We start from the raw sequence: 12,280 nt of genomic DNA on the forward strand, positions 1-12,280 counted from the left end.
AAATTGTGTTGTTTACTTTCCCAATATTTTAGGGCTTTTAAAGAGATCTAGTTTTTCTTGAATTTCTAGCTTAATTCTATTGAGGTTAGAGAACATAACATGCAAAATTTTAGACTTTGGACATTGACAGAGATTTGCTTTACAGCTCAACATCTGTCTCAGCAAGCATCTGACACAACTGAAAAGAATGTGTATTCCACACTCGTTAGGCAGTATTTATGCATGTCGATTAAGTCAAGATGGTTGATGGTATAGTAGAGATACTCTATATGTTTAGTAGTTGTTTTGTCTGGTGTATTTGTCCCTTAATTCTGTTTGTTCATGTATTTTGAAGCTCTAAATACATACACATTTATTTATCCCACTCCTTGGCATATTCCCAAAGGACTTAAAATCAGCATAAGTTGCATAGGGCACTATATTTAGATTTTTTTTTTTTTTTTAGTACCAGGGATTGAACTCAGGGGCACTCAACCACTGAGCCACATCCCCAACCCTATTTTGTATTTTATTTAGAGACAGGGTCTTTCTGGGTTGCTTAGTGCCTCACTTTTGCTGAGGCTGGTTTTGAACTTGCCATCTTCCTGCCTCAGTCTCCCAAGCCACTGGGATTACAGGCCTGACCACCGTACCTGGCTATGATATTTAGATTTCTGGTTTCCACACATTGATTGCTAGTGTAGAGAAATGTGATTGATTTCTGCAGGTTGATCTTCCATCCTGTGATCTTACTGAACTTGTTAGTTTTAAAACTTTTTCTTTGATTGTTTTATGAACTCCAAGGGATTTCTGAGTAGACCATCATATTATCCACAGTTTTCTTTCTTTCTTTCTGATCTATATGCCTTTTTTCTTTTCTTGTACTCTGCTGGCTGGAACCTCAGGCACTATGTTGAATAGCAATGGTAAGAGTGGATGTCCTTGTATTTACGGGAAAGTTTTCAGTCACCAAGATGATGTTAATTTAAGTTTTTTAAATAGTTTTTAAAATCAAGTTGAGGAACATCTCATATTCCTATCAATCTGAGAGTTTCAAAATCATTCTTGGGTGTTGAACTTTTGTTATTTTTTTTCTCCATCAATTGACAGGATCTTGTAATTTTCCAGTCAGCCAGTCAATTTGATGGATTATGTGGATTGATTGTTAAACAGGGAACGAAGCTTCGGTCCCTGAAATAAACTGGGTCATGGCGTATTCTGTAGTTTCCCCATATCCATGGTTGTAGTTACCTGCAGTCAACCAAGGTTAGAAATATTAGGGGGAAAATTCCAGGAATAAACTATTCATAGGTTTTAAATAACTTTTATTATGGACTATTGTTACAGCTGTTCCATTTTATCATTAGCTACTGTTGTTAATCTCTTACTATGTTTAATTTCTAAATTAAGCTTTATCTTAGATATATATGTAAAGGGAAAAAAGCATAGTATAAATAGGATTCGGTGTTACCTGTGGCTTCAGGCATCTACTGGGGATCCTGAAACGTATATCCCGTGAATGTGGGTAGATTACTATCATTCCATATATGTTATATATTGTTGAACACTATTTGACAATATCACTTAAAGGATTTTTGCTTTGTGTTCATGAGGAATAATAGTCAATAGTTTTCTCCTTTTTCATACTGGCTATGCCTGTTTTTGGCATCAAAGTAGCACTGATTTTATAAACTGGGTTAAGAAGTGTTCCTTCATCTTCTATTTTCTGGAAGATATTGTGTGGGATTAATATTAACTCTCTTTTCAACGTTTGGTTTAATTTTTCAATGAACTTATCCAGGTCTGGAGATTTCGTCTTCAAATAGTTTCAAATGACAAATTCGATTTCCTCAATAGACACGGAACTACTCAAATTATCTCTTTCATATTGGGTGAGCTGTGGTAGTGTGTGTGTGTGTGTGTGTGTGTGTGTGTGTGTGTGTGTGTGAGAGAGAGAGAGAGAGAGAGAGAGAGAGAGAGAGAGATTATTTGTTTTCTGGTAACAGGGATTGAACCCAGGGGACTTAGCCACTGAGCCACATCCTCAGCCCTTTTTAATATTTTATTTAGAGACAGGATCTCACTGAGTTGCTTAGGGCCTCACTAAGTTGCTGAGGCTGGCTTTGAACTTATGATCCTCCTGCCTCAGCCTTCCTGGCCACTGGGATTATAGGCGTGCGCCACAACCTCAGGCCTAGTTTGTGTTTTTTGAGGATCTGATTCATTTCATCCAAGTTGTCCAATTTATCTGGGTAGAGCCATCTGTAGTGTCCCCTTGTTAGTCTTCCTATGTCTGTGGGGTTTTTAGTGATAGTCTCATTTTTATTTCTGATATTAGTAATCTATACCTTCTCTCTCTTCATTTTTGTCAGTCTTGAGTCTTGTCAGTTTTATAGGTCTTTTTAAAATTGGGATTTTTTTGTTTGATTCTCTCTGTTGTTTTTGTTTTCAAATTTGTTCACTTTGGCTTTGATTGTTACTATTTGTTTTCTTCTGCTCATATTCTGTTTATTTTGCTATTCTTTCCTAGCTTCTTCAGGTAGAGCTTTGATTACTGATTTGAGATTTTATCTTTTCTAATATGAGCACTTTGTGCCATTAATTCCCCTGGAGACACTGCTTTGGCCACGCCCCACAAATTTTTTTTTGTGTTATCATCCCCATTTAGTTCAACTTATTATTATTATTTTTTTATTTCTATTGAGACATCCTCTTTACCCATGGATTTTTAAAAATCATGTTGTCTATTTTCCAAGTGTTTGAATATTTTCCTGCTTTCTTTCTGTTACCAACTTCTGGTTTGTTTCCATTTTGGACAGAGGACATACTATATTGGATTTTATTCTTTCAATTTTTTTGAGGTTTGTTTTGTATTTGAGGATGTGCTTTGTCTTTGTATATGTCCCGTGGGTACTTGAAAAGAACAGGTACCTTGCTGCTGTTGTGTGGCACTTTCTACAGCTGTCACTTAGATTCTGTTCATTGGTGGTGGTGTTGAGCATCCTTGCTGATTTTATATCTAGTTGTTCTATCAATTGTTGCTAGAGCAGTGTTGAAGTCTCCAATTATAACTGTGAATTTGTCTGTTTTCTTTCAATTCTGTTGGTCTTTGTTTCACATATTTTGTAGTTGTTTTGTGCACACATGTTTACTGTTGCTATGTCTTTTGGTGGATTTATAATATAAAGTCCTTCTTTCTTTCTAGGAATATCTTTTGCTCTGAAGTTTACTTTTCGGAGATAGCCAATCCCGAGTTCTTTTTATAAGCATTTGCATGGCCTGTCTTTCCCCATCCTTTCATTGTAACTTGTGCATGTAACTATATTTGAAGGACAATTTTTATAGACACCATGTTATTGAGGCTTTTTTTTAAAAGTCCTCTATACCAATCTGTCTTTTAATGGGCATATTCAGATCATTTACGATTAGTGTAACTATTGATAAGTTTGGACTTTGGGGCCATTTTATTTTTTTGTTTTCTAATTTTTAAAATTTTTTTTCACTTGCCTGTTTTTGTTTTCCTTGGCAACCTACCTGCTTTGCAGCCTTTGTTACTTAAGCTTTTTTTTTAGAATTATGTTCTTATTTATAATGTTTTTAGGGTTTCTTTTCATATGGCCTTTTTGGTGGTTGTGCTAGTTATTATATTATGGATACATAAATTCTCAAAAATCTACTGATATCTGCATTTTCCCAGTTTTAGTGACAGGCAGACACCTTGTTTTCCTTTATCCCTCCCATTTGAAATAAAATGTGTTATTCTCTCTTCATACACTAAGACCCACATTAGATTGTGATATGATTTTTTAAAAAATTTTTGTGCTATAATTTTTATTAAAACTTCAGCTTATAAAACTCAAGCAGAGTTTTTATTTACTCCCGTGTTCCCCCTTTCTGATATTACAAGTCTTTAGTTATATTCTTTTGTTTATGAAACTTCTTTTCCCCCCTTTAAAAGTAGCTCTGCTAAAAACAAATTCTTTTAGCTTCTTTGTTTGAGACTGTCTTTATTTTACTATAATTTCTGAAGAATATTTTCACCACATATTAGATTTGGGGTTGACAGGTCTTTTCTTTTAGCAATATTAAGACATATTATTCCACTTTCTTCTGACCTCCAACGTTTCTGATGAGAAAACTGCTGTCATTAGAATTGATCTTTCCTTATTGATAATATATCATTTCTCTTTGGCTGCTGTTGAAAATGTCTCCTCTGTCATCCGTGTTTGGAGGTTTGGCCTCTGTGTAGACTTCTTTGGGTTTATTCTCAATAAATTTTGCTCAGCTTCTTGAATCTGCTATCTTATTAGTATTTTGCCAAATTTGGAGAATTTTCATTTTTTTAAATACTTTTTTTTTTTCTCTTCTTCTTCTGACACTACAGTGACTTGAATATTCTCTCCATTTCTCTTTCCCTAATCCTACATGTCTGTGAGGTTGTGGGCCTCCTTTTCCATCTATTTTGCCTTTGTGTTTTAGACTGGATACTTTGTATCATTCTGTCTTCAAGTCTACTCGTTCTTCTTTTTTTGTCTCTTTGACTCTTGAGTCCATTCACTGGATTTCAAATTTTGGTTATTCAAAAAAAATTTTAACATTTCCATTTGGTTCTTCGGTGTGTCTTTTATTTCTTTACTGAGATTTACTACATTTTTATTCATTTCAAGCACATTTATAACTGCTTGTTAAAGTGTTTTTATAAGTGGTGATTGCTGTAAAATCTTTGCCAGACCATTCTAATGTTTGTCATCTTGGTCTTGATAGTGTCGATTTTCTTTCTTCATTAAGTTTGAGATCTTCCTGACTTTAGAGAGGATGAGTGACTTACTTATCTATTTCTATTGAACCAAGACATGTCAGTGTTTTATAAATTGGTCACTGGACCTCACTGAACTCTGGTCTAGCTGACCTTCTCTGATACGGCTCTGGTGGACAAAGGAAAGTACAACTTGTTGTTGCCAGATGGAGGCCGAAGTCCAGGTTCACCCCTCGACCTCTGTGGACCTCCCCAGGACCAGGTGCTCCTTGGTAAGGATGGGCTCCCCTCTAGGCCTCCTTTGATGATCATGCTGGCCGGATGGGAGGGGTACGTTTTTATTGCTCTCTAGCCTCCTTGGACATTGTGGATGAGTGGCCTTGTTACTTTTCAGTGGTGGAAAAGTCTTGACCTATCACAAGGCCTGCTCTGACGCCATCCTAGAGAAAACAGGGAGGGCTGCTTCATGAACGCCTGGGGCAGTGGGAATCCCAGGCTGCCTCCAAGGTCCTCCCGGACATCCTGCTGTGGTGACTTGTTGCTGACCTGCGGACTCAGAGTCCTGGCTCTCTGCTCTGCCTTCTTTGATAAAGCCGCAGCAAGGTTCTGGTGTACTCTACTGTGGCCTGCCAAGGCCAGCCATCTAAGCTCTCCACCCAGCCTTTGCTAGTAGAGATGAGAGGTGCAGATGCATCTTTTCTCTAGCATTTGGCTGGAGTAGAGCACCTTTCTTTGTGTGCCAAGCTCCCTAGTCCATTTACCTCCTTTGCACCTTTTAGAGTATTCCTATACTGTTTTAATATTATAATGTCCATAAATTTTTGGTTGTACTTAGTTAAGGAAGGAATAGGGAAAAGTGCATTTTCTCCATCTTCCCAGATACCGAAGCCCTTGCCTTCACTCCTGAAGGATACTGTTGCTGGATATAGAATTATTAGTTAATATTTGTTTTCTTTCTGATCTTTTAACAAATTGGTTCACTTTAGGTATACATGACAGCAGAATCCATTTTGATATAATTATACAAGTACGTAATATATCTGATGCTAATAAGAACCCCATTCTTGAGGACACACACGATGGTGAGATTCACTGTGGTATATTCATGTACGTACACATGAAGGTCATGTCCAATTCATTCTATTGTCTTTCCTATTCCTGTTCCCCCTCCCTGCCATTCATTCCCCTTTGACTAATCCACTGAGCTTTTATTCCTCCTCTCCCCAACTTCTCATGGGTAAGCATTCCCATATCAGAGAGAACATCTGATCTTTGGCTTTTTGGGGATTGATTTATTTCACTTAACCTGTCTTTCTGACCTTTAAATATCCAAATCCACCATTTCATCTGAGCAATCATCCATATTCATAGTGCTTTTTCTCTGTATGTGATGTATACCATTTCTTTTTTCCGTTGGCTGCTTTTAAGATTTTTCTCTTTATTTTTGTTTTTAAGTTATGGTACTATTCTTTATATAATGTTATGCCTTGGTTTGATTTTCTTTGTATTTATATTGCCTGGGATTTGTTGAGCAACTTGGCTCTGTAAGTTATTTTTTAAAGAAAATCTTAGAAACTCTCAGCTATTATTTCTTCTAATCTATATTTATACCCCATGTGTTCTCTCCTTTTCTTCTGAGACTCCAGTTATAGTTATGTTGAACATCATGAGATTGTCCCACAGATCACTGAAACTTTTGTTGATTTACATAACCTTTTGTTATTGTTGCTCTTTAGACTGGGGATTTCTCTTCACAGATTTTCAAGCCAACTAACACTTCTAATTTGCTGTTAGGCTGATACAGCTGTTGTACTTGTCTCAGTTCATTTTGTATTGTTATAACAAAATACTGGAGGCAGGATACTTCATAAAGAAAAGATGCTTATCTTATCACAATTCATTTTTTTTTTTTTTTTTTTGGTGGGGAACAAATGCAGGGCGACACACATGCAAAGCAAGCAAGTGCTCTACCACTGAGCTACATCCCCAGCCACTCTCTCATCATAATTCTGCTGAATGTACCACCACCTCAGTACCTGACCTCAGCCACATCCAAGCAGTACTTTTGTTTCAAATTTTCTTTTTGGGTCTTTCAATTTCTCTGCTGAGATCCTCATTTGTTCACTTGTTAGGACCTTTCTTTTCTTTCTCTTCAACACACTTATAATGTTTATAATAGAAATAATTATAGTTTGCTTATATTTATGAATGAAAACACTTATGAACATGTTGAGGCCCTTTTCTGCTAGTCCCAACATCTGGCTTATCAGGGCAGGTCTACAGATGACTGTTTTCTCTTGACTGTTTTTGGTCATGGTTTCCCGACTTTCTATCTGGTGATTCTTTGGTTTCTACTGGGCAGTGTGGGTGATTTGTAGAGACTTTGGGTTGCATTTTCTTTGTCGTGGGAGATGCTTCCTCATTGTTCTTTTAAAACTGATTTTTTAAATAATGGCTTTATTAAGACATAATTCACATCAATCACGCATTTAAAGTGTATGATTCAGTGATCTTGAGCATATCCACAGATTTCTATAACCATCCCACAGTCAGCTTTAGAGCAGCTTCATCTCCTCGAAAAGCAGCCACCCTGTGCCCCTCAGCTCTCTGCTGCCTCTCCCTGACCCCCACCCACCAGCTGTAAGTAATATGATTTTGTCTGTTATAGATTTGCTTACTATGGACATTTCATATAAGTAGAATTTACAATAAGTGGTCTTTGGTAACTGGTTTTGTTCACATCTTAAAGATTCTCTATACTGTAGCATGTACCAGTTTGCTATTCTTTTTTATGGCCACATCATATTCCTGGTGTGGATACACCACAGTGTGTTTATCCACTTACCATTTGATAGGTGGAGAGCTGGGTTTTATCCTAGCAGGCAGTTAACTTGGCTGAACCCAAACTCCAAACTCTCTCCTGCTAAATAAATAGTAAATTGAACCCAGGGGAACTTAACCACTGAGCCATAGCCCCTTTAATTAATTAATTTATTTATTTTTTAAATTTTGAGACAGGGCCTCACTAAGTTGCTGTGGCTGGCCTTGAACTTGGGATCCTCCTGCCTCCGCCTCCTGTGCTGCTGGGATTACAGTTGTGCACATTACACCGGGCTTGTGCCTTCCTTTTGAGGATGAGTGCTACTCCAGTTTTTGTCTGTTCTTGGTTGCCCTCCAGGGCCTTCAGATAGTTGTCTCTACATTTCTTCCACAGTTTATCACTGTGTGAGGTTTAGCTAATCAAATCTACTCCCCGATCACTGGATGCAGAACCCACAATATCTCACGTTCCAATTGGCAATACGGCTTGTGGAGCCTTCCAGTGACCCACCCCCTCAAGCCTCAAATACCGGCCCTCTCCTGAGCCCAGATAAACGTCTCAGGTAAAGAGTTGAATGCTGCTGGTGATCTGAAGTCCCTCCATCAATGCCAGCCAGGAAGGTGAACCCTCGGAAATAGAGATTTCAGAGTTGGAGAGGTCTCTTGAGCAGGGGTATAGCTGACGGAATTCAAGTAGCCACTCTCTTTATATGAGAGCTGGACCTCAAGGCGTTTGAATTTTATCACCCCTTGTGATGAGGGACCAAGCCTGGCCAGGGCGGCTATAAAATTCAACCTGGACCTTTCCATTTTTCCAAGGTAGCTATTACCCTTCCTCCCCAGAAAGGGGGAGGTGAGGAACACCTCCGGCTGTCTGTCACCTTTGGGGACTTCACCACCACAATAACATCATCATCATATAAGAGCACTTCTGTGAAGCTTGAACTCATCTTCTGTCCTGCGGGGTCCTTGTGGTTCCTAAAGCCTCTGTGGCCTTCTGGAAGTTCCAGGGAGGAGAGTAGGAAGATGTTTTAGGGAATGTCATCTTGTCAGCCCTGAGCCCAGTACGTAGCAGCTGCCTGATAGATGTTCGTAGGGCTGAGCACCTGATTTGCTAAGGAAAGCCCCGTGGTTCTGACGCAGTGTTGGGGTCTTCTGAGTCCATTATTTGCATCCTACATTTCGTGCATTTAGTCGTGAACGTCCGCTAGAGAGAGCGGTGGCTAGATGATATCTAAGTGGAATTCTCCAAGTTCCAAAGTCTTCCAGAGAAGTTTTCAAGAATTAAACGCTTTACCATTTCGTCCATTTGCCTTAGTTAACCTGGACGAGAGAACCAGGGAGCCAGGAGGGGAGCTCTGTTCTGCCTCCCAGTTGTTCATTCATTAAAAGATTCTATTTAAAGTTATGTTTTCCACAGCATCTGGTGATGCTTCCCCATTTAGGACAGAACACAAAACATCACCAATTGTCGGTGTTGCTGGGGCTATAACTTGAACGGTGTCAGGGAAAAAATTATTGTGAAATACAAATAAGAAGCTTTGACAGTGCACCATTTTTCTTTCATGGTAGGGTGTATTTTGACATATTATATATACATGGAGTATGACTTATTCTGATTAGAATCCCATTCTTGTGGTTGAACATGATGTGGAGTTTCGCTAGCCATGTATTTATATATGAACTAGGAAAGTGATGTGTGATTCATTCTACTATCTTTCCTATTCCCATGCCCCCATTTTCCTTTGTCTAAGCCCGTGAACTTCTATTCTTCCCTCTCCCCACCCTCCCTTATTGTGAGTCAGCATGTGCATCTCAGAGGAAACATTCGGCCTTTTGTTTTTGGGGATCGGCTTATTTCACTTAGCATGATAATCTCCAGTTCCATCTGCCATAATTTCATCCTTATTTATGGCTGAGTAATATTCCATTCTGTATATATACCACATTTTTTTTTATCCATTCATTTGTTGAAGGGCGCCTAGGTTGATTCCAATAGCTTGGCTATTGTGAATTGAACTGCCATAAACATTGATGTGGCTATTTCACTACAGTATGCTGATTTTAAATCCTTTGGATATATACTGAGGAGTGGGATAACTGGGTCAAATGGTAGTTCCATTCCATGTTTTCTGAGGACTCTCCATACTGCTTTCCATAGTGGTTGCACCAATTTGCAGTCCCACCAGCAAAGTATGAGTGTGCCTTTTCCCCATTCCTCACCAACATTTATTGTTACTTGTGTTCTTAATAATTGTCATTCTGACTAGAGTGAGATGAAATCTCAGTATGGTTTTAATTTGCATTTCTTTAATTGCTAAAGATGTTGAACACTTTCTCACATATTCGTTGACTATTCATATTTCTTCCTCTGTGAAACACCTGTTCAGTTCCTCTGCCCACTTATTGGTTAGGTTATTATTATTATTATTTTTGGTGTTAAGCTTTTTGAGGTCTTTGTATATCCTGGAGATGAATGCTCTCTCTGAAGTGCAGGTGGTGAAGATTTACTCCCATTCTGTTGACTTTCTCATCATGTTCTTGATTGTTTCATTTGCTGCGAAGATGGTTTTTAGTTTTATACTATCCCATTTATTGATTATTGATTTTACCTCTTGAGCACCACTTTGATTGTCTTTCTTTATAAAAATGCAGATTATGTGACTTCTCTGAGGAGACCCGTGGCTTCTAGGTATGCCGTTGGCCTGTTTCCGCAGTTCTACCTAGCAGAAGATGGCAGAGTGTACAATGTAAGTCAGAGTTGCCTCCGTGGCTGGGTCTGGTGACCTGCTGAGGTCACCTCAGGTCACAGAGGAGGTGGCCATTCAGGTGGAAGGGTTCCTTTGGCCAGTGCCATTGATGAGCTCACAGCCAAGGAGCTATGTGCAAGGAAGCCCTGGACCACCAAGAGATGAGCGCAAAGCCCTTTTGGCCAGAGATACCTTGTGATACCTAATGCCATGTCAACGCCATGTTGGTAGCTCTTTCACGGTGTCATTTAGGGATTAATGACAAGGAGGAAAGCCCGTACATATGTGTTCATCACAGATGCAGTTTGTTTCTGAATATTTTCCATCCCAGGCTGGTTGAATCTGAGGATGCTGGAGGGCTGACTATCCTAAACAATGTAAACCGAGGCTGGCCCTAGGCAAGAATCCAAGTTGAATTCTCCAAGTCCTGAAATTTGCCCTGGACAAGCACCTGTGGGCGCCATCCATCCAAGGGTATCTCGGTTGAAAGGCTGGAGATTTTTCCTGCAGGATTTGGAGGATCATTTGCAAAGTTGTTTTGAACCCTCAGCTCTTGATCGCTTCGCTGCGTTCCAGGTGACTTATTTTGGCGCTGTCTTCTCATTTCTGCTTTTTCCTTTTATTTTCATTCAGCTGACGGCTAAATCGGAACTGATCGATCGGTTCACGGGGTCCTTAGAACAAGCCCTGGAGAGCTGCAGGCGGCGGATGGACTGGCTCACCAGTGGGAGCCGGCAGATTTTCGGGGTCATCCTGGAACAGTGCATCACCTTAGTGCTGGATTTCGGCGACATTCTGGAGGGCGAGCTTCCTCTGTGCCGAGAGGCTCTGACCATGGTCCTGCGGGAGCAGGTGGCTCAGGTCGCCAGGTTCAATTTCATATGGTGAGTCCCCAGGGGAAGCACAGAGGGCGGGGAAGAGCCACAGCAACCGGCGGGTATTTGTCCTTCAGAGGCACAGCTCGCTCTGGGGGGGTGGGGGGGGGGACCATCTTGAAAACCCCTAGAATATACAATTTTAGCAGAAAACTCACAATGAATAAACATTAGGAAACTTTAATCTGCTTTGCACCAAGCATCTTGATGTTCTTGTTAAAAGACATTTAGGGGCTGGGGTCGTGGCTCAGTGGTAGAGCCCTTGCCTAGCCCGTGGGAGGCCCTGGGTTCCATCCCCATAGAAAAATAAGTAAAAATAAAGGTCCCGTGTCCACCTGCAAATATTATATATATATATATATATATATATATATATATATATATATATATATGAGAGAGATTTAGGACCCGGAATGCAATTCAGTAGCAGAGCCCTTGCCTAGTGTGTGCAAGACCCTGAGTTCAGTCCCCTGCCCTGCAGAAATAAGAGATTTAGAAACATACTTTTCAACTTAGGGAAGTTGAAAAATACGAGAATAGGAACCCTCTGCACATATTCAACAAATATTTAAGGCCATAAATCCCCTCGCTCAGTTTAGATTTTAGCTAAGATAATGAATTCAAAGGCCACAAACTTCACTTGTTTTTCCAGACCCAATTTGCAACTCAAGTTGACCTCTCCTGTAAGTTGACTTCTTTCATCCAAACGACAGGTGGCTGGCTTTACAGAATTTCCCGGATCTCAGAGTTTTCACAGCCAATTATTTACGGATTCCTGGATCGGGGAGAATTTGGGCCTGGGTGCTCACCCTCCATCTGAAGCAATGGTTGCACCTCCCTGAGAAGAAACACCTGGTTGCCGAGGGGGAGGGGAGTCTGCTTAGCTCAGTTTGTCTTTTTTAAATAAAATGCTTTGGACTAAATAGAGGACCTCTTGGGGGCTGATCCTGATGGTGTGCCCTCCCGGGCTCCTGTTTCTGCCGCGGTGTGTTATTAAAGGAAGCAGATATTGAAGTTTGCAAAATTTGCTTCCTTGGAATGTTTACTGAAGTGTACGTGCCACTCAGTGCTCAGTTTTTTCTACCTGGAGAAGCCACACA

The 12,280-nt window shown here is 39.9% G+C and overlaps 1 protein-coding gene across 6 annotated transcripts in view; it reads left to right on the forward strand.

Moving 5' to 3' along the window:
- The window catches only part of Vwa3b (von Willebrand factor A domain containing 3B), a 256,834-nt gene that overhangs the window by 57,472 nt on the left and 187,082 nt on the right, over nucleotides 1–12,280 (forward strand). For 5 of the 6 annotated variants that reach the window (XM_058578290.1, XM_058578291.1, XM_046440342.2 and 2 more), the window contains exons 3-4: nucleotides 10,211–10,305; nucleotides 10,939–11,189. In XM_058578290.1, coding sequence (XP_058434273.1) covers nucleotides 10,211–10,305; nucleotides 10,939–11,189 — 346 coding nt within the window. The remainder of the gene's footprint in view (nucleotides 1–10,210; nucleotides 10,306–10,938; nucleotides 11,190–12,280) is intronic. The other variant, XM_058578293.1, reaches the window with a different exon arrangement.

Source organism: Marmota monax, unplaced genomic scaffold (assembly GCF_021218885.2).
Source record: "Marmota monax isolate L192 unplaced genomic scaffold, Marmota_monax_Labrador192_F-V1.1 WCK01_AAM20220418_F8-fsc00210, whole genome shotgun sequence".
In the NCBI taxonomy this organism is placed as follows: domain Eukaryota; kingdom Metazoa; phylum Chordata; class Mammalia; order Rodentia; family Sciuridae; genus Marmota; species Marmota monax.